Below are 21,573 nucleotides of genomic sequence, written 5' to 3'. Positions count from 1 at the left end.
GCACTCACCAGGATACAGTACTCCTTGCCCAGCTCCGTGGAGATGGCGCTGATGTCTGCCAGCCTGGCTGTGCCCAGGGAGCGGAAGAAGCTGGTCTGGCAATCCTCGTGGCATGTGAAGAGGCGGTCCTCGGTGATCACCAGGCAGCAAGGGATACAGGGGCTGGGAGCCACCCCCTGCGGTATGACCTGGATGGCAGCAGGTGAGAGACGCAGGCTGTTTCTCCAGGGTGGCCAGCAGCAGGACTCCCCTGTAGACGCTTCCTACCCTAGCAGTGTGAGGAGGGGAGCGGGGAACGGTCCAGGCCGCAATGTGCCCTGAGATTGGGTTCATTCCTGGGCTGGCCCCCAGCGTCTACCATTTTGGTCCTCCCAGGCGTCTCTGTGGCTGGGGTGTTTGGGGACGGGACCCTGGAGATCCTGGATGGGCCAGGCTGGGTGATGATAGTGGAAACGGGTGCTTACTCCTTTGGACACGGCCTGGCAGAGATGTTGCATCCAGTCAGCCATCTCGGCCTCGCTGTCCGCACTTAGCTCCAGGCAGGGCCGGTCAGCCAGAATGACCTGGAAGGCGTGGGGCCGATCCGTGCTGTTGGCTCTCCGGCAGCCGCCACACTGCTCCCCCCTGGGCCAGAGGAGGAGGGTGAAATGGGAGTGAGGAGGCTGGAGTGGGAACCCTGGGGTTGGCTGAGGTGTGTTGACACTGGGCCTCTGCCTCTAGCGACGTTTGCATATGCCTGGCAACCCCACCATTTTTGTGTAACAGCTTTTGTTTTGTTTTGTTTGCCTTTTGAGACAGGGTCTCATGTAGCCCAGGCTAGCCTGGAACTTGTTATGTAGCAGAGGATGACCTGGAACTTCTGACTCTCCTGCTTCTACCTCCCACACTGGACTAGAAATGTGCACCTGGTTATAATGACAACCCATCTCTCCAGAATTGCCAAGACTGCCTTGGATACCCAAGCAAAGCCAGGTGAGAGTTCCAAGCCGCTCACAGCACCTGCTCAGAATCAGTGCCCACTCATCTACGTCCCCTGAGGTCTGCCCCTCATTGGGGGGGACTTCCTGGGGCTCCTTTCTCCAGGCACAAGGGTGCCTCCTCGTTCATGCTGCCTCCATGGCTGCTCACATCTTGCAAAGCCCAAGGCACTAGTCTGGGCTACGGGGATACAGTGAGGTGCGGGGCAGAAGGACAGCGAGCTCTCAGCTTCAGACTCAGCCAGTGCTGACCTCCAGGCAGGACACCTGTCCAGCCCTCTTTTCCTGGGACACTTACCCCATGTTCACTGAGAGCAGAGGGGTGACATCAGTGCGGTCAGGATACTGGTAGAGGATCCCATTGCTACAGGGTCACAATACAGTGAGGTGAGGCCTGGCTAAGAAGACCCCAGGAACCCCCCTCATCCTGGTTGGGAACCAGGGACCTGTCTTCTATGGAGGGGTTGAGAAAGGAATCAGAGTGGCTGCAGAACACTGTCCCCGGAAATCCTGGGCACAGCTGAAGGTCTGTCACCAGCGCTGGCTTAGGCACCTGGGGACCCTGGGTCCAGAGAACTGGCTATTCAGAAAAGCTCTACAGGCCTGGGGGAGCTCAGGGCAGTGTGGAGAAGGGAGGCATCCGCCCTGGGCCGCTTCTGCTAGGGCCTGACACCTCCCCGGGGCCCACGGCGCCACCCCCACCTCCCCGGGGCCCACGGCGCCGCCCCCACCTGAGAACCACGAAGCAGGCCTTCCAGTGCTCCTTGCCCAGGTAGGAGGTTCCCGCCTTGTAGTGCAGCACGCCTTCTTTGGTGACGGTGCCCTCGGGGGCTGAGCAGTGGCAGGGGACAGGGCCCAGGGCCTCATCCATGGGGTCCTCCCAGTGCACGAGCCCGTAGAAGTGCACAGTCACAGTGGACGCCTGTGAGCGGAGGCGACCGAAAAGCGGGTGAGGCACCCGCAGAGCGGAGGCCAGGCCTCAGCTTCCCCATAACCCAGCCCCTAGAACAGCCACGTGAGAGCAAGGGAACTTTGGGACACAGATAAGCAGGCAAGAGCCCAGAGGAGGAAAGCTCTCCCATGAGGTGACTGAGAAATGCCAGCGGTACCCTTTGTGTCACTTAGCCTTAAACCACGGCAGGCCGATGTTGGTCAATGGAGTTTCCTCCCCAGCCCACTGACCTCACATTTGGATTCCTGGGCGACAAATTTAGCCAGCGCCAGCTTCTCCATGGTAGCATCAGTCAAGATGCTGGGGTAGGGTGGTTCCCGGCAGCCTTTGATCATGGCTGACTTCAGAGACGCCAAGAAGAGCCTGTGCAGAGTGCGGTTTGCTGTCAGAGGCCTGGGGACAGGCCCTCGGCAGTTGGGCTTTGTCCTGAGAAGGCCTGGCCGGGAGAGCTCACAGAAAGGAAGGGCTGAGGCTGCCGGGAGCAGGGCAGCAGTGGGCAATGACGGGGTCTGAGCTCCACCTTACTGGTTGCCCAGAAAAGGCCTGACCATTCCTTGTGTCCAAGGGACCTTGGATTCTGACACAGAGTGCTGGCCATTCCAGTCAGTACAGACCCGATCTCATTACATGTAATTCCCACGTCCGTTGTCCAGGGCATGCCCAGGACAGCAGCCCAGCTCTTGGGCTTCCCCTCCCCACTGGACCTCACTCCAGCCCCCTTCCTCTCCATGGGTCCTGAGGGGCTGAGGTCACCTGACGTGAGTCAGTCGGTCAGTGACTGTCCACTTCCCTGCCTCTCAGAGCAGACCGCAGGCTCTTGGGGGGACAGACTGGTGTCTCCTTCTACCCCCAGCCAGGGCCATGGCCATGGCAGAAGCTGATTCTCCTGTCCTGCTGAGGGGTGGGGGCTGACACTCACTCAGCCAGGGCCACGTCAGCCGTGTCCAGCAGAAACTGCTTCCTGCGGTTGGTGCACACCAGCTTGACAGTCTGTTGGTCGAGGCCAACCTGCCAGAAACCACACAGGGGCTTGGCCGCTGCCCGGCAGAAGGGGCAGTGTGGCCGGACCGAGGGCTGGCTGGGACTGGGAAGGGAGCACCCATGTTTGGAGGCATTATTAGGAAGGCCCCTGACCCGGATCTGGGGTTTGGCATGAGTTAGGGAAGATGACCAGAGATCTGGTGCCAGAGGAGGCATCTTCACCCTTGACCTCTGTCTCCAGCACATGTACAGAGGCCTCTGTGAATGTTGGCACCCATCCCCCGATGGGCCTTGCTCTGCAGCTCTAAGCAGGGGCGGCCCAAGAAGCCCCGCACCTCGGCGGGTACCCCAACTGCAGAGCACTCACCGACACATAGTCAAGTTCATTGTAAGAAACAGCCTCTTCCACCAGGTATGGCTTCTCTGTGGCCCCTGAGAGAGGAGACCGCAATGCCTATTACCCTGGCTGGCTTCTATTCCCTCCCCCAGCGCCATCTTCTAAGACCCAGCCCCCGGGTGCAGAGTAGACCCCTCCTTGCCCTGCAATGTGAAGTGACAGCGAAGCAGAAAGACAGACAGGGTGCTCAGTCCAGCTAGCAATACCTTCCCCCCACAGACACCTTGTCATCAGTACAAGCCTCCAGTGGGGGCGGGGAGGGGGCTGGGGAGGGGGCTGGGGAGGAGTGCAACCCCACCCACCCTGGCCTGGGGCGGCAGGCACCTTTCCGAAGCAAGTAGACGTAGCAGTCCGTGAGCAGCACGTAGAGCAGCTGCAGGTTGCCCTCCATGTGCCCCGTGCTCATCCGGATCATCTAAGGGCCGAAGCACACCGGAGTCAGCGAGGGCGCCCGCCCTGCCGGACACGCATGCGCACTGAGCAGTGCGGGGGGGGGGGGGGTACCGGCCTTGGCTGTGTCTGCTCGATGGTTCCCCAGTTCGGGGACTTACTTTGAACAGCTGCTCTTCGTTTTCTCGAAAGACGTGGATCATCAGGAGGAGTAGGTGGTTGTTGTCCACTCTGTGGCAGGAACAAGGGTAGGGGAGCCGCGGTCAGGCAGGAGGGCACACTCCTCTCCGGCTCCCACAGCAGGTTAGAGCGCCCACCCATGCCGACCGGCAGATCCCGCAGCCCCCGGCGTAGACAGCCCTCACCTGAACTCGGAGGGGTGCGTCATCTCGGAAGGGCTCCCCTGGCCCTCCTCCACCCCGGAGTCCTCAGCACTGCTCAGACATGGACTGGGCTGGTCTCGCTTGAGCTTGCAAGGCGCATCCTGGGTTCCAAGCTCGGCCTGGGACACAGGTTCAGGCACAGGCTCCTGGCTGACCAAGGGCTCCTGGCTGACCAAGGGCAACTGGCTGTCCGGTTCCTGGGGCTCTGGCTCCTGAGCCTTCCCCTGCATGTCCTCTAGGGGCTGAGATGCCTGTCCCGCTCCTCTTCCTCCCTCTTCTTCTTGGAGAGCAGCCTCAGGGCCACAAGGAACATGCAGCGGTTGGCTAGGCCCTGTAGGGTCATGGTGGCCGCCACCTGGTGCAGCAGTACTTGGACTCTCGACTGTAAACCGGTAGAAGTCCATGGGGGCTGGAAGCCCCTCACTAAAGTCACAAAATGGTGGTTTCTCCGGGGCCTCCCCGGGGGAGCCCGTCCGAAAGGGCTGGTCAGGGGGGTCGACATGGGAGCACCAGGTGCTGGGGTCCAGCTGTCCGTGGAGCTTGTCAATGACCTTGCTCAGGGGCTGTCCCAGGCACTCCATGGAAGTGTCCTTCATCTCGGGGATCAGCAAGCCCACCTGGCTGAGCTCTGAGGGCTCGCTGCTCTCAGCGGCACTGCTCGGCCCTTCCCCCAGCTCCTGAGGGGAGGCAAGGGCAGTGTCTGAAGAGTCCCGTGCCAGGCCTGGGGTACCCACAAGTCTGTCACCATCCCCCTGCCTGCCGCATCTCTGCTGGCTAGAGGTGGGGTGCAGCGGGCTTGCCTCCTCGTCCAATTTGCTCTTTTTCTTCTTACCAGTTTTCTTCTTCTTGGTGACCCTGCATGGCAGTGACAGACAGGGCATTAACACGCACCCACAGAGGGAAACAGGCTGGGTCAGAGAGGGGATGTGGTCCTGGGCAGTGCAGGGCAGGAGCAACAACAGCACAAGACAGGCCTGAACTGTTCTTGAGCAGGCCTACAAATTCTACGTGATAGAACTGAGCTAGCAGCCAGACCTGCTGGTGTATAAACTTATAGTCCCAGCACTCGGGAGGCAGAGGCAGGAGACATTTAAGACAAACCTGGTCTACATACCAAGTTACAGGCTAAAAAGGGCTACACAGCGAGACCTTGTCTCAGAAAACAAAACAAAGCTAAACAAGCCCACGTGAGCTGGCTGCGCCTGTCCAGCTTCACTGGGTCAGCGGCTCTCCACCCAGCGCTCCCCTCAGGAGGTGAACAACGGACCCTTTCCATTAGGTATCACTGTGAATGGATGTTATGTCCAGAAATGCCTCAGAGTTTCTGGGCTCATCGTCTTCCCCCTACACTTTGGTTCTAAGGTGAGTGGGATGGGCCTGGCTAGGCCATCTCAGGTCTGAGTTCACTGAAGTTGCTGTGTACTTTAAGCAGCTGAAATGATAGTGTGTGTGAGCAAGTGTGTATGTGTAAGACTGTGTGTATGTGTGTGTATGTCTGTCCCAGGCCCAAATCTTCGAAAGAAATGCCCCCGACTCAGGCCAGGTATGATAGGATATGGAGCATCTCTCATTTGGTGTGGAGGGTTCTCAGAGCGGGGCCCAAGGGAGGTCAGAGAGCTGAGATGGCTCTGGCCAAGAGGCCTCTCCTCTGTCCTTTGTATGCTCCTGTCCATGTGTCAAAGACATGAACCATGAAGCAGGCCCAACTAGACCCAAACCTAGAGAGATCGCAGAATGTGCACTGACTTCCCAGCACTGGCAGGCTGGGGCAGGAGGATGGTGAGTTTGAGGCCAGCCTAGATTTCACATTTGTAAAGCGAGGGACAAAACTCAGGATTAGAAGCCAGCAGAGGAAGGCGGTCAGGGCAATGGGTGGGAGACATGGGAGGAGAGAGGGAGGCGAACTTTGTGCCTGTTCTCTGGCGTGCACCTGTGACCCCAGCTTGTCCCAGTTCCCTCCCTGCTGACCTGATAACTTCAAGCTCCGCACAGGCATCCGGCTGGTCTGGAGCCTGGGACTCGTCCTTCTCCTGCGAGGTCGTGTGCACAGGGGTGGAGTCAGAGGAAGCCGTCTCGGCCTGCTCCTCGTTGAAGGGGTTATGGCGCTGGGTGGGGCTCTTGGTGGATGCCTTGCTACTGGTCAGGTCCGAGGCAGTGGAGCGGGGGCCACTGATGGTATCCGTGAGGTCTCCGTCTGCACAGACAAGGGGGCAGGACACAGGCAGCCTGTCAGCCACCAGCTGGGACCCATAGGATGCCTCATCTCGGGGGAGGTGGGCAAGTTCCTCCTAGGGAACCCTGACCACAGTGGCCCTAGTTCAAGAGCAGAGGCCCCAACCCACAAGACATCGAATTGGTGCTTTTGGAGACAAATGAATGGGATGCCCTCTTGCCTGTCACTGGGAACCCTTAATACTCACACTTAGCCAAGTTCAGTTAAGGGTCCACAATGTGAAACAGCGTCAAGGCCTAAGCCCTGGGCAGGGTGACTTTGATGCTTCCCAGGTTGGCTGGGGCCCCAAGAGGAGACAGGTTGCATACTTCTGAGAATAATCTCAGAGTCCTCTCCTGTAAGGACGAGGGGTGCCCAGCCGCCCCTCAACATCACTCCCCGTGAGAAGTGACACCCACAGTTCTCCCGCTCTGCCACAGACAACAGGGAACAGAGGAAGCAAGAGAAGCAGAGGAGACAGAGAAAATGAAAGCATGGGCACAGGGGAGGGGACCCAACATGACAGAGAACCGTGACAGAGATCGGGGCAAAGATAGGTGATGCAGAGAGGAAGAAGTGCCAGGGGCTGCCCCCAAGACTCTTCAGCGGATGCTGAGTCTGCTCCACCAAATCCAACAGCACTCCTGGGGAACGGAGCAGGGACCCCTCTGGGGGTGAGCTGGAGTGTGCAGCCTTCCAGTGAGGAGCTCTTCTAACTGGCCTCCTCCAAACCCTTTCATCCTAACTCACTGGAATGGGTGGGCAGGGAGCTGAGGCATGGGATAGCCTGGGCTAATGGCCAGTCATGCTCTATTTGTTTGCATGTACACATCTACCTGGCCATTAGCTGTGCAGAAGTGGCAGGAACACCCTTCCCTAAGGCCACTGGAAGGGCCTCCTTTGTTTCTCTTGTTTTAAGTGGCTGTCTTTTCTCGTTTTTATTTATTTTTGACATAGGATTTTACTATGTAGCCCTGTCTGGCCTGGGATGACCAGCAGTGCTCTGCCTCAGGAAGAAAAGTGATTACAGCTCTTTCAGGGGCACACGAGGGATGTGCCTCAGCTTTCCTGAGATCGGAGCCCAGCGCTCGGGAGAAGGGCACCATGCCTACAGACCGCACAGAGGAATCCCACAGGGACAGAGGTCTTCAACCCCTTTCTTCCCCTTAGCACTTGTAGCTGCTTGTGGGGGTTCACGAGCGGCAAGTGACCAGACACCAGAACACAGTGAGTGTTCAGCCTGGATGCCTGGCCATTCTATAGAAGCTTAAGACCAGAGAGCACCCTACTCGACCATGCTCACGGCCCCACGTTTGGAGTTCCCCCCAAGTCCTGCTTTCCTCCAGATTCAAGGAGACAGTGGGCCTTAGCTCGGCAAGCTGACACAGCGGGCCAGGGAACTCTTCAGGACTGGCAACTTGGGAAGTCACTAACGTGGTGAATCTAGCCCTGCCTGGGCCTGGCCCAGCACGAGCAAGCTGGGCTATTAGTTCCTGGGTGAGATTTAAGGAGGGACGTAAGGACCCCGGAGGATGGTCAGAAGGTCATGGCCTGCCTGGCAGATGACTGTAGAATGGGTTAGTGGTTAGAATCAGAGGGGAAAAACCAACGCTGACGTTACGCTTCAGAGCGGCTAAGAGGAGAAAAGAGGTGGAATTCCGGCCTCATGCTACCTGTCCTCAAACACAAACTGCTCAGTGCCACCTTCTTGGCCAAATGACACAATTTACTGAAATGTTGGACCCCACATCTCTCAAAATTAAGCTAGTTCATCATATGGGAAGTCACCTCTCATCCACTGCTCAGAGGGAACCCCACCTCAGGCAAGAAGGGGTCCCCAGGGAAAAAGCTCTTTCAGAAGGGAGTCCAGGCCAGCCTCAGACAGAAGGCACAAACATACCGTCTGAAACACAGACCCTACTCTGAGTAAGTCCTGCAACCTGGGAGTCGCTGTGTGGATTTGTCCAAACCAGCTGTGGGCCACAGGCAGAAGAGCTCAATGCTGACACCCAGTGGACAACATAGGAAGCGAATCCACTTTAAAACTCAAAGCACCATCCATTGACATACTTATGGAGCTTGTGCATGTATGTAGAGGTCAGGGGGTGCTGTGCATGGATGTAGAGGTCAGAAGCTACCTCATGGCTTCCCCGGACAGAATTCACATGGTCACATTTGGTGGCCAGGGCTTCTACGTGCCAAGCCCTGGCATTTGCTGGCTCCTCCCTGTAGGGAGTTTGAGCTTAGCGTGGGCAGTTTCCTCACTTGGACCTCAGTCCATTAGGGGTGGCCTGACAGGATCAAGCCTCCATCTTTCCCCTGGTTGCTCATGGGGTAGAAGTGAGCTTACAATCCCTGCATCTCAAAGCGTCACTTTTCTAGAACAGGTTTACACTCCACTGAGCCAGGCCACTCACATGTACCATTAGTGTAATGCCTGGGACTGGAATCAGGAAACAGGCACTTAGTGACTCCTGGGGCCCCCGTGGGAAGGCGGGACACTCCCTGAGAGAAGGGCTCCTGGGCTAAGGGCCAAGTCCCCTACTGCAGAATTCCACCTACTCCAGCACCAGCTGTGGCGCTGCTATGACCACAGGCACTGTTAAAGTAATAAGGAGCTGATTCTGAAACATGCAGCAAGCTTGGCGTGGAAACGTTGCAAACAGGAAAAGAGGCTCACAGGACTCTGTCCCACCTTCCCAGTCTGTGCTGGGTACAGACGGCACTGCTGGAAACACATCTCCAAAATCATAATCTACAAAAATGAGGGACAAAACTCAGGATTAGAAACCGGCAGAGGCAGGTGGTTGGGGGCAAGGGGCAGGAGACACGGGAGGAGAGAGAGGAGGGGAGAGCTTTGTTCAGGGTCTCTAAGGTTCACCTGTGACCTCAGCTGTCCTGAAGGCCACGCCTTCCTAACCCAGGCCGGTTCTGGCAGAGAAGCTGAGTTTCCGTGAACTAACCATGCTCTCTACTCCCTGCCTTCCTCCCCATGTGGCCCTTGAGGTAATGACATCCTGGCTTGGGTTAGACAGTATGACTTGCTGGGCTCGGGGGCCACCTCCATTCATAGATGACCTGGTTGCTCCTTCAAGGTCTGTCCCTCTGACTCCCCCTCCAGGGTAGCCCAGAGGCCTACCAGAGGAGACTTTTACCACCAAATAAGCAGTGCAAGTATTATTATTATTATTATTATTATTATTATCTTGAAACACATTTTTCACGTAGCCCAGGCTGGTGTTGAATTTGCTCCATAATAGAGACTGGCCTAGAACTTTTGATCCTCCTGACTACCTCCCAAGTGCTAGGGTTAAAGGTATGCGCCACCTGTGTGTGTGTGTGTGTGTGTGTGTGTGTGTGTGTGTGTTGTGTACAAACAGGATTGAATGCACCACGGTATGTGTGTGGAGATCAGAGAACAACCTTAAAAAGGCAGTTCTGTCCTTATGTGGTGGGTTCCCAGGATCAAGGTCAGGATGTCAGGCTTGTGTGGGGTGGCAAGCGCTTTTGAGCCACGAGGCCATCTCACCAGCCCAAGCTTGGCTTTATGCAGTGCTGGGGCTTGAACCAGGGCTTCATATGCACTGCACCAGTGGCCTACCCCGAGCTTCACTGCTAGAACCCGCAATGCAGAGCTTGCTGGCAGCAGGCCTGAAAGCGGGACACATGACCCACAGCAGAGCAGAAATCAAGACCAAGGAAGGTCAGGTCTCAGGTGAGCTGAGTGAGTGTTCAGAACTCCCCTCACCCACAGAGGTGAGGCTGGCTGAATGAGGGCATCCTTGATCTCACTGGAGTGGGCCTATGGCCAGTTTAATGAGTGCTAAGGCCTACAGTCTAAGGAGAGCCAGGGCTTTCTAGAAACTGATCCGAGATGAAAGGACGTGCCTGCGGCTCCGAAGTCTCAGGAGGGACAGCTGCAGTCCTCTCTGGCCCATGGAGGGGCCCTAAGAGGGACTACCCAAGAAACCATGAGGGTTCCTGCCCCCTTAGATGGCCTGCCTGTCTCTCCCAGGCTTGCTCAGCCTCTCTGGAGAGCCTGCTGCAGGACAACCTTCCCCAGGCAGCTGATCTCAGCCAGGACTCAGGCAAGAGTTTCTAGGGCACATTTCTGTGAATCTCTCCTTGCCCCTGGGCATGAGGTTAGAAACTTTGGAAAAGTTAGCAAGGTTCATAAAGCCAAATTTTTGCCCCCCCCTTTTTAAGATTTATTTATTTGTTTGTTTGTTTGTTATGTCTGCAATGTTCTGTCTGCATTTACACCTGCACACCAGAAGAGGACACCAGATCTCTTTATAGCTGCTTGTGAGTCACCATGTGGTTGCTGGGAATTGAACCCAGGATCTCTGACCTCTGGAAGAACAGCCAATGTTCTTAACCTCGGAGCCATCTCTCCAACCCACCATTTTTTGTTTTTTGTTTTTGTTTTTTTTTTGTTAGAAGCTAGCACTGAAACTGAGGAAATGAAGATCTTGGAAATAGCAACTACAAATCCCAAACACCAGAGAGATGTCATCGCTCAGCCAGGCTCAGGAAGCTCCAGAGACCACTCAGGGCACAGGCCTGCCTCCTTCTGCCCTGGAGCCACTTACCCTCGCTAGATGGGGCGATCGCACTGTCATCCCATTCCAGGTTGGTGGAGGTGACAGAGTTGAAGGAGTTGAGGGACAGGCTGTCTGAACCATGGACGGAGCTGGGAAGGCGGTCTTCAAAGTCCAGCAGATACTGCGGTTTATAGTAGTCAGGCATGTAGGGGGCCAGGTCTAAGTAAGGGGCATCCTGGGAAGAGAGCAGAGGAAGAGAGGGAAGGAGGGTAAGACCTGGGGGACAGCCAGAAACAAGGGTTAGCAAGCAAGCAGTCATCAGCATCAGGATGGGAAAAATGGGGATCTCACTCTCACACACACACACAGATACACATGACATACAGACACAGACAAGCACATCATACATCACACACCACACACACACACACACACACACACACACACACACACACAGATACATATGACATACAGACACAGACAGGCACATCATACATCACACACCACACACACACACACACACACACAGAGATACATATGACATACAGACACAGACAGGCACATCATACATCACACACCATACACACACACACACACACACACACACCATACACACACACACACAGATATATATGACATACAGACACAGACAGACAAGCACATCATACATCATACACCATACATACACATACACAGATACATATGACATACAGATACAGACAGACAGGCACATCATACACCATACACACACACACACACACACACACACACACACACACAGATACATATGACATACAGATACAGACAGGCACATCATACACACACACACACACACACACACAGATACATATGACATACAGATACAGACAGGCACATCATACATACACATACATACACCACACCACACAGGTACACACAGATGGACAGACACACCATATACAGCTACACATGACATATGCAGAGACAGACATACACAGACACACACTCCATACACCAGACAGATGGACAGAGAGACCATGCTCCTTTCTTAGGGAAATCAGTGTGCTTCAGGAGTTAACTAGGAAATGCCTGCCGCGGGAGTAAAGACCCGTTCTAAAGCCTCGGAGTGGGGGTGTGAGGTGTGCCGCCAGAGCAGCTCCTGTCTGAAGTCGTGCAAGACTTGAGCTCCATCAGCTCCACAGCAGCCAGAGCCCAGCTGGACCATCTACATTCCTTGATAGATCACGGCATTAGAACCTCTCCCCTTCTCTGGTTTCTACCACTGCCAAACCCCAGCCTCTGCCTGGCGATGGAGGGAACAGGGAGGGGTGTGTGACTAGAATGGGGCCGCTCCTCTAGTCTTGTGGAACCCAGGTCTGTGGGCTGCTCTGGCCTCTCTGGGGTCAACATGGTCCTCATACAGCCATCTCTCTCCTCAGAGTTGCAGTCTTGCTGTTTTTGACTTCTTACCATAGTCTGAAAATACTAAATGGGAACTTCCAGAAATAAATGGTAAGTTTTCAAAAACTTGGAAGCTAGGCATTGTGGTACATGCCATTAATCCCAGTACTTGGGAAGTAGAGGCAGGTGGATCTCTGAGTTCCAGGCTAGCCAGGGCTACTGAGTGAGATCCTGGCTCAAAAGCAATTTATTTGTCTTTATTTTGTGTGCATGACGGATGTTTGGTGGCTGGCGGGAGGATGAGGATGGAGATGCCACAGGATCTGTGTGGAGGTCAGAGGGCAGTTTTGTGGAGTTGGTTTTCTCCTTCCACTTTTAGGTGGGTTTTGGGTATTAAACCAGGGTGTAGGGGGAGAATCGGGGGTGGATGGGACAGGTTTATGTGGCAAGTGTTTTTACTCGCTGAGCCTTTCCATTTTTATTGCTGCTGTTATTGTATTACTTTATTTTTGTTTTTATTTTTGAGACAGGGTTTCTCTGTGTAGCCCTGGCTGTCCTGGACTCACTTTGTAGACCAGGCTGGCCTCGAGCTCACAGAGCTCTGCCTGCCTCTGCCTCCCTGAGTGCTGGGATTGCAGGCATGCGCCACCACCATGCTGGCTTATTGTTTTACTTTGAATAAATTCCACAACTTGTAAGGGTTTTTGTTGTTGTTGTTTTAACTCTTATAATGTTATGATTGTCCTGCTTTGTTATAATTGTTGTTATGTCTTACTGAGGGTAGCTTTTTTTTTCTTTGAGATGGTGTTTCTCTGTGTAGCCTTGGCTGTCCAGGACTCACTTTGTAGACCAGGCTGGCCTCGAACTCACAGAGTTCTGCCTGCTTCTGCCTCCCTGAGCATTGAGATTACAGGCGTGCGCCACCATGCCCAGCTCTTTCTCTTTTTCTTTTTTGGACACTCGTGTCTTAAACACAAAGGTGAGTCCTTCTGTGACAAGTCACTTCAGGCAATATGGCTTTTTCCCAGGCGGGTAGAAAGGCAGAAAGATACTGAAGCAAGAATCCTGGCCATGAGTAAGGCAAGAGGGACTCCCCTTCTACCCAATCCTGCTGACCCTGTCCTTTATCTGAACAGACATTGCCAACCTCAGCCATGCCCAGCGAGCCCCAGACAATGAAGCCCTCCCTGCTCCCTCTCTTCGCCTCCCTCTAGTATTAAAAGCCAAGGCGTCTCACCAGATCCAGGTCGAAGCGAATAAACTCCAGCCCAGACACCAAGGTCAGGAAGAGAGTCAGGTGATCATGGCTGCAGACCAGGGCGTTCCTGCCAGGCAGAAGAAACAGCACCAGGACTGCTGAGTCTGTTAAGCAGCCTGGCTCCCCTCACCAGAGAGCCCACCGTGCTGAAGTTGGACACGTGATGGCGCACCCCTGGATGCGCCACCCAGCTCATTCGGCCATGCCCCAATCTCCTGCTTCTCCTGTTCCCTTTTGGCTGCGAATTTTGCCAGTGTCTGCAGAGACAGGCCTGGAGCATAAGGCTTCTCAGCTTATGTGGCTGCCATAAATGCTCTGTCCCTAAAGTGTCCCCAGCAAAGGGAAAGGCAAGCATTGGGTGTCTAGTCAGTCTGAGGCCAGGGCAGACACCAGACTGTTCACACAGCCCAGCTGCACCCTGGAGGAAGCCTCAGATGGCCAGCATGACTCTGAGGCTCTCTGCCATCACTGTCAGGCCCTCAGTGACACCAAGCTAGGCCTCTGTCTATGTGACAGGAGGTTTTGGGTTGAGGTTTAAGGAGCTGGAGACCAGGCAAGACACTGTTCCAGACACTCACCTGACGTAGTACTTCTGAAGCAGACCCAGGTTCTCCTGGAACAGACGCAGGTAGCTCTCCAAGGAATTCTCATTGAGTGCCAGGTAGAGCCAGGCGCGGCCTGCAGAGAGTAACTCAGTAAGTAAGGCAGGAGTGGCTCAGCCGCTGAGCAGCTGCTGTTCATTTGCCAAACGAAGGCCTGTGAGGAACTAGCTAACCAACAGCCCTTAGGCCTTGGCTTGTGATCAGCCAAGAAAGGCAGTGATGGTGGTGGTCGATGCCTTTGTGAGCTATTCAAGGATGCTGCCTGACGCTGCAGGCTAGTGGTTTCTTTTTCTTTCCTTTTTTTGTTTTGTTTTTTCAAGACAGGGTTTCTCTGCGTAGCCTTGGCTGTCCTGTACTCGCTTTTGTAGATCAGGCTGGCCTTGAACTCACAGAGATCTGCCTGCCTCTGCCTCCCTGAGTGCTGGGATTACAGGCTTGTGCCACAGAGCTGGGCCACTAACACAATTTCTATCTCTTGCACTTGGCCTGGGACTCCAAAGGAGTCCTTGTGCATCACGCTCCCCTTCACCCCAAACTGTCACATGCCAGGAAAGAAATGGAGGTTCTGTGGAAGGTGCTGGCATTTCAGTCCCCACTGCCACTGGTCACTACGAGACAGACAGCTGCCTCAGGCTGACCTGGGCTGGACCTGAGCCCCAAACTCCCCACAGGGAGAGCACAGCTGGCCCCTGGTTCTACTCACTGCGCCCCAGGTTGGTGGCCACATGCTGCAGCACCTCGATTTGCTTGATGGCCTCTCTGCGGGTAAAATGGACCACAAGCACCCAGTAGCCGGAGGACAGGTCTTGCAGTCTGTGAGGAAGGAACAGCAGAGCTGGGCCTGGGTCGGGCTGCCTCAGGAAGCCACGTGCTTTCATTCCATCCCCGCCCCAGGTGCTTTCGGGCAGCCTGAGTGAGACAGGGCTCCTCCGGTGAGTTGACAAAGACGAGAGGCAGGCAAGGACGGGAGCGTCTCTCTGGAGGGCCTCTTGGCCCCTGCGCCTGGCTCCATCAACCCCCGGAGCAGCCTGCACTCACCCGTACAGCAGGGCATGGTCCAGGTGCTCACACAGGCGTTGCAGGACCTTGTCATGGTTCCGGATGGCAGGGGTCTCATCCTCACATGCTGCAAAGTAGCTCTGTAGCTGGAAGGAAGAAGATGCTGTTCAGGAGAGCCCCGGGCATATGGCGTCCTGCGAGGTTAGCAGGGTCAGCATTTGTGAGTGCCCTACTGAGTGCTGACCTTGCCCTCGAGGCTCCCGGGGACAAAGGCTCTCAGGAGGGCTTTGCGTAGACAGCTCTGTGCTGGTGAGGGGTACCCAGCTCACAGTGTTGGGTGCCACGCTTTGGGGCAGGGCCATAGGCTGAAGTTGCTGCCTGGGTGGCACACACAGTGGTGTCTGTGTAAGTCAAGCATGCACAGTCCAGACACACACACATATGTACACACACACATATGTACACACACACACACAGAGCCTACTGGTAATGCCTTTTAAAAAAGATTCCAAATCAGCTTTTTGAAAAAATCATTTATTTAATGTGTAGGCCCTGCTTGGAGCTGCCCTCTGTACACACTGAGGTCTGAAAGGCAGTGGGTCACCTGCTCCGATGGTTTTCCTGCCAGAGGCTGACATGGACGTTGAATGTGCATGAGGAACATGGCCAGATTGAGGTGTGTGCCAGGTTCATGTCAAGCCCTATGCCAAGAAGGACACTTCCCAGGGCTGGAGAAAGGGACAGGGAAAGGAGAGAGAAGGGGAAGGAGAGAAGACTGAAATCACAGAGGAGGCGTCCTGAAGCATCCCAGCCCACCAGGCTGATGTAGTCAGGGAGCTCAGCCTAATCGACCCTCCGTCCCTGCCACCTTTCCAGTGACCCACATGGAAAACGTAAGGCAGGAGCAGCAATCCCTGAACACTGGGGTGGGTTGAAGCTCCGGGCCACTAAGTTCTCAAGTGTTTTCTGGAAGCGGCAGCCGAGATGCATCAGCCACACCGGGGAGCATGTGCTGCTGGAGGGAGGCCAGCCATTCAAGGCTGCAACAAAAACAGTCTCTTCTCTGTGACCCGGAGCAGGCCCAGCAGCCTGGCTGACCAGAGAAAAGTCAGTCCCGAAGGGTCAGCCCCCTTCTCATGCAGGCAGAAGGGGCAGAGAGAGGAAAGCCTTCTAGAGGGGTCATATGGACTAACCCACGATGTGGCACACTGCCTGTTGGCAATGGCTGAAGGTGTTTTGTTTTTGTTTTAAATGATTTCCAGCTGGCTACTTTAAACTTTATTTATTTATTTAATGTATATGAGTGCTTTAGCTATATGTATGTCTGCGTACCACATGTGTGCCTGGTGCCCAAGGTGACCAGAATTGGTGCTGGAAATTGAACTCAAGACCTCTGCAGGAGCAGCCAGTGCTCTTAACCCCTGAGCTATCTCTCCAGCCCCAACTTTAGTGTTACATCACACTGTCACCTCAGTGCCACGCTATGCTCTCTCAGTCTTCTATCCCTGTCTACACCAAGACAAGGTCTCACTCTATACCTCAGGCTGGCCTCAAACTCATGATCCTCCTGCTTCAACCTCCCATGTGCTGGGACTACAGATGTGCACCACCACTTCTGGTCTGCTTGCCATTATTATTATTATTGTTGTTATTATTATTATTGACAGGGTCTTAAGGTATAGGTCTGACTGGCCTGGACTCATCAGGCCATGGTGGTTCGAGCTTACAGAGGTCTGCCTGCCTCTGCCTCCAAAGTGCTGAGATCAAAGGTGTGCATCACCTCAACAGCTTTTTTTTAAAGACTTATTTATTTATTAGTCATACAGTGTTCTATTCTGTCTGCATGTAGGCCTACACACCAGAAGAGGGCACCAGATCTCATTATAGATGGTTATCTTGTGGTTGCTGGGAATTGAACTCAGGACCTTTGGAAGAACAGCCAGTGCTCTTAACTGCTGAGCCATCTCTCCAGGTCCTCACCAGCTTTTTGATTGACTTCTTGTAGTTCTTTGTTGTTGTGTATTATTGTCTCCAGAGCTTTTTTCCCCTATTGAGAAAATCTTCATTTCACATACTCAAATTTGTCAGTAGTTTCCTTTAAAAGTTCTTGTCCCCCCCCCGTTACATCTTTTATATTTTCAGTGTTTACTTTGTGTATGGATGTCATGTATGTGTGTAGTACATGTACTCACATACATGTGTGCTTATGCTCTGGCACAGAGGCCTGAGAAAGGTGTTACATGTTCTCCTCTACCACTCTCTGCCCTGTTCCTTTCCCTCCCTGAACCTTGAGCTCATGTTTTCAGGCTGGGCTGGCAGCCAGCAAGTCCCAGCAATCCTCCTGCCTCAGATCCTTAGAGCAGTGGTGTTGCAGCTGGGTGTCAGGCCATGCCTTGCTTGTTAAGTGGGTGCTGGGATCTGAGCTCAGGGTCTCAGGGCTCAGCTCAGGCTCCCTTCCAGCCCTTCTCTTATTTACTGGTTGCCGCTGACAACCGAGTCCACGCTAGGCAAGGCACAGCCACTGGAGAGACTCGGTCGCCGACCACCCACCTCTCCAGCCCTTTGTCTTCTGTGCTTAGGCCTTTGAGCATGAAGTTAAGGGTCACTCCAGATGGGTGACCCATTTTCTCACATTTATTGATGGCCCAGCCTCTTTCCACCCGATCCACAAGTCAACGTGCCTTTCCTCAGGGGACTGGGCTAAGGTTGCCAGGTTCGGTGGCAAGCACCTTTACACGCTCAGCCACTTCGTGACCTCAAGCCATCCTTTTACAATCAACCCATCACCATTCCATTTTGGATTAAAAAAAAAAAAAAACAAACACACACACAAAAAAAACTATTTTATGTGTGTGGGTGTTTTGCCTGCAAATATGGTTGTACAGACAGTTGTGAGCCCATGTGGGTGATGGGAATGGAACCCGAGTCCTCTGGAGGAGCAGCCATTGATCTTAACTGCTGAGCCATCTCTCCAGCCCCATCTTGGATTTACTGCCCTGAACCCAGAGACTGTTCATGTGGAGAGACGGTGTCTCTCAGTAGCCAGTCTTCCTACCTGGGGAACACGGGCTCCATCCTCATCATTCAGGCCTTCCTTTATACCCCTTGGGAAAGCCGACTGCTCTCTTCAGATATGTCTTGCACATATCAAGGTGAGCTGCAAATCTACACGGTACCATGACTCAGAGAGCAATCTGCAACCACAAAACCATTTTCGGAAAGAAGGAAACGAAAGCACAGCCCAGCTCAGCATGAAAGGCCCTTGCTAACAAGCCTGATGACCTCAGTTCAGTCCTCCAAACCCTCAAGGTAGACGGAGACAAACAACTCTCCTAAGTTGTCCTCTGAGCTCAACATATGGCACAGAATGTGTGCACTCCCCCCCAAAAAAAATAAATAAAAACACATAATAAAAAACCGAAGGAAAGCAGACGGCAATGGCACGGAAGGCTGAGGCAGGAAGCGAGCGTGCTAGCCTGGCACCGCCACACAGCGGCACTCCCTCAGAAAGTGACTGGGCGCTTACTCATTTTCTCTTCTTTAAAATGAGTTAAAAGGGAGTCAGGTGGCGGCGGCAGCGTACACCTTTAATCCCAGCACTCCGGGAGGCAGAGTCAGAAGGAGCTCTGTGAGTTTGAGGCCAGCCTGGTCTACAGAGCAAGTTTCAGGACAGCCAGGGCTGCACAGAGAAACCTCATCTCAATTTAAAAAATTAAAAAAAAAAAAAAAATAGTTAAAAGGCCTTTTTGAGCTGAGCTGCCCAGTACAGTCCCTGCTGGCCTTATGTGGTTATTCGAAGTTAAATTACGTCAAGAGGTTGGCAATGCAGTTGCAGTGACAGCACACTTACCTAGCATGCACAGGGCCTGAGCTCAATCCGCAGCACCATACCTAATGCACATTTTTAAAAAGAAAATGTGAGGGGGCTGGAGAAACGGCTCAGAGGTTAAGAGCACTGGCTGTTTTTCCAAAGGTCCTGAGTTCAATTCCCAGAAACCACATGGTGTCTCATAACCATCTATAATGAGATCTGGTGCCCTCTTCTGGCCTGCAGGCTTACATCTAGGCAGCACACTGTATAAGAAAGGAAGGAAGGAAAGAAGGAAGGAGGGAAGGAGGGAGGAAGGGAGGGAGGGAGGGAGGGAGGAGAGAAAGAGAGAGAGAAAGAAAAAGGAAGGAAGGAAAGGAAGGAAGAAGGGAAAGAAAGAAGGAAGGAGAGAAAAACAGAGAAAGAGAAAGGAAGGAAAGGAAGGAAGAAGGGAAAGAAGGAAGGACGGACTAGCAGCTCCGAGGGCTAGCAGCTCCGTCCAGTTTGGACACACGGCACCGGCATCATGGCATGCTGTCCTGCTGGCTACTGCCGGTTTAGGGAATCAGGGAATAAAAAGAGGCTCAGCATAGCTGCTGAACATCAAGTGGCAAATACACACTAGCTGCGTGGAACAAGGAGCCCACAGTCTCAGTCACCCCAATGGCGTAGGGTCTGGCTACCCATACACTCAGGGGCAATGGCAATGGACTCCGCTCCCAGCAACCAGTTCTTTATTAGCAGTGGGTCCTACTCTTCAGACTTTAAGTTTTTTTCTGTGTGAATGTGTCCTAGTTTTATTTCCGCTGCTGTGATAAAATACCCTGATGAAAATCAACTTAGGTAGAAAGGGCCCATTTCAACTCCCAGTTCTGGGTCATAGTCCATTACAGTGGGAGAAACCAAGGCAGCAGGAACTTGACACAGCACAACCAGAGTCATGAATGCGTATGTGTGTTAATTTGTGCTCAGCCCCCTTTTTACTCTTACATGGCTCCAGGCCCCATGCCTAAGGAATGGTCCTGCCCACAGTGGGCTGGTAGCACATCAGCTGAGACATAAAGGAGACCATCCTCCAGGTGTGCCCACAGGCCAACCCTGGTCTAGAAAATCCTTTGTGGAAACTCTTACCAGGTCATTCCACATCCTGTTACAATGACAGTTAAAATGACCACCCCAGAATGTATGCACGGTGCACGTGCGTGCATATTAGTGAGTATGCCTGGGGCGAAGGCAGAGGTTTGTGTTATCTTCCTCAATCGCTTCTCTAGACCTCAAAACAAAACTTTCTTGTTTTGAAACAGAGTCTTGCTGTAGACCAGGCTGGCCTCAGAGTCAAGATTCACCTGTTTCTGACTCCCGAGTGCTGGGAATAAAGGTGTGCTCCACTATGCCAGGCTACCTGCCTGTTTTGTTTTGTTTGATTTTTGAGTCATGGTTTCTCTGTGTAGCCTTGGCTGTCTTGGACTCACTTTGTAGACCAGGCTGGACTTGAACTCACAGAGCTCTACCTGCTTCTGCCTCCTGAGTGCTGGGATTACAGGTGTGCACCACCACACCTGGCACCGGCCTTATTTTTTAAGACTGAGTCTCTGAACTGAGAGCTTACCCATTGGCTAAGCTAGATGGCCAGTGGGCTCCAGAGATCCACTTGACTCTGTCCCATTAGCTCTTGGTTATGGACAGGAGCCACCATGTCCAGCTTGGATGTGGGTCCTGGGAACTGGCACTCTGTGCTCATGGCAGGCACTCTCCCACCTAAGCATGCTTTAGGTTGCGGAGGAGTCCGTTATCTGAAGGGAGAAGTGTGGTGCCAGTGCTGAGCCGGGCACAGATGCTAAGAACAGGAAGAAGATGCTCATGACTCTCATACGCTCAGGGCTGGTTAGCACAGCATGGCACTAAGGTAAACAGCAGAGGTGAGTCACAGAGAGGCAGCTGGCAGCCACCCCCACAGCCACGCGACTGTGAGAGCAAACAGTGGATGAGGGCTCCAGAGAGATGGACCGACCGGGCCAACAGGACATAACCAACACAGCCCGGAAGTGCTGTCAGCATCTTTTATGACTCTGGTTGCATTCGCTAGCACTAATGCCTGCTAGAATCAGGCCCGTCACATCTTGAGCACCTCTTATGTGCGTCAGGAAGGCAGCACAGTGCCATCAGTCATGATGGGTCCTGCCATCAGTCATGGTTGGATGCTGACTCTGCTACTCACTGGGTGACCACAGCAAGTCACCGAGCTGCTCCAGACTTGGTTTCCTCAGGCTTCCAGAAGGCTTCAGATAACAGGAACCCCTTATTTATCAAAGGCCAGCCAGGTGTGGTGGCGCATGCCCTTAATGCCAGCACTCTGGAAGCGGAGGCAGGGAAATCTTGGAGTTCAAGGCCAGTCTGGTCTATGTGGTGAGTTCCAGACTAGCCAGAGCTACACAGGGAGACCATGTCTTGAAAAACCAAAAGCCAAACGAACACGAATCAAAGGGCCTCATAAACACTTTACAGGTATGAATGGCTTCAATGCTGATGACAGCAATGTGACTCAGACTATTTAATCATCACAGCCACACGGTAACGCAGGTCACACAGCTAGTAATTGGCACAACCAGATTCTAGACACAAATATTTTCATCACACTTGGGTTCAAAATCCCTGAATGAATGTCCAAATTGCCATGTGTGGTGGCACAA

At 53.7% G+C, this 21,573-nt stretch overlaps 1 protein-coding gene and 1 long non-coding RNA gene across 6 annotated transcripts in view; one reads left to right on the top strand and one right to left on the bottom strand.

Moving 5' to 3' along the window:
• Positions 1–21,573, bottom strand: part of Plekhm2 (pleckstrin homology and RUN domain containing M2) — a 38,872-nt gene that overhangs the window by 1,777 nt on the left and 15,522 nt on the right. Inside the window, exons 2-18 of one of the 3 annotated variants that reach the window (XM_060379142.1) lie at positions 15,115–15,221; positions 14,780–14,889; positions 14,053–14,152; positions 13,454–13,541; positions 10,885–11,071; positions 8,973–9,047; positions 6,049–6,274; positions 4,063–4,935; positions 3,859–3,928; positions 3,632–3,722; positions 3,278–3,342; positions 2,849–2,937; positions 2,160–2,292; positions 1,709–1,899; positions 1,276–1,341; positions 465–624; positions 9–188 (exon numbers count right to left, since the gene is read on the bottom strand). In XM_060379142.1, coding sequence (XP_060235125.1) covers positions 9–188; positions 465–624; positions 1,276–1,341; positions 1,709–1,899; positions 2,160–2,292; positions 2,849–2,937; positions 3,278–3,342; positions 3,632–3,722; positions 3,859–3,928; positions 4,063–4,935; positions 6,049–6,274; positions 8,973–9,047; positions 10,885–11,071; positions 13,454–13,541; positions 14,053–14,152; positions 14,780–14,889; positions 15,115–15,221 — 2,811 coding nt within the window. The remainder of the gene's footprint in view (positions 1–8; positions 189–464; positions 625–1,275; positions 1,342–1,708; positions 1,900–2,159; positions 2,293–2,848; positions 2,938–3,277; positions 3,343–3,631; positions 3,723–3,858; positions 3,929–4,062; positions 4,936–6,048; positions 6,275–8,972; positions 9,048–10,884; positions 11,072–13,453; positions 13,542–14,052; positions 14,153–14,779; positions 14,890–15,114; positions 15,222–21,573) is intronic. The other 2 variants (XM_021630843.2, XM_021630848.2) reach the window with 2 other exon arrangements.
• On the top strand, positions 66–17,186 carry LOC132652951 (uncharacterized). Of its 3 annotated transcripts, none has more exons than XR_009590514.1 (4): positions 66–202; positions 799–972; positions 7,250–12,327; positions 15,625–17,186. It is a non-coding gene; the product is annotated as an uncharacterized LOC132652951 (long non-coding RNA). The 3 variants fall into 3 exon arrangements; XR_009590513.1 differs by lacking the exon at positions 15,625–17,186 and adding an exon at positions 13,353–13,484; XR_009590512.1 differs by lacking the exon at positions 15,625–17,186 and having other exon boundaries at positions 7,250–12,914.

Source organism: Meriones unguiculatus, chromosome 3 (genome assembly GCF_030254825.1).
Source record: "Meriones unguiculatus strain TT.TT164.6M chromosome 3, Bangor_MerUng_6.1, whole genome shotgun sequence".
Lineage (NCBI taxonomy): Eukaryota > Metazoa > Chordata > Mammalia > Rodentia > Muridae > Meriones > Meriones unguiculatus.
The sequence above is the reverse complement of the archived record's forward strand: the minus strand, read 5'-3'. Positions and strand labels throughout refer to the sequence as shown.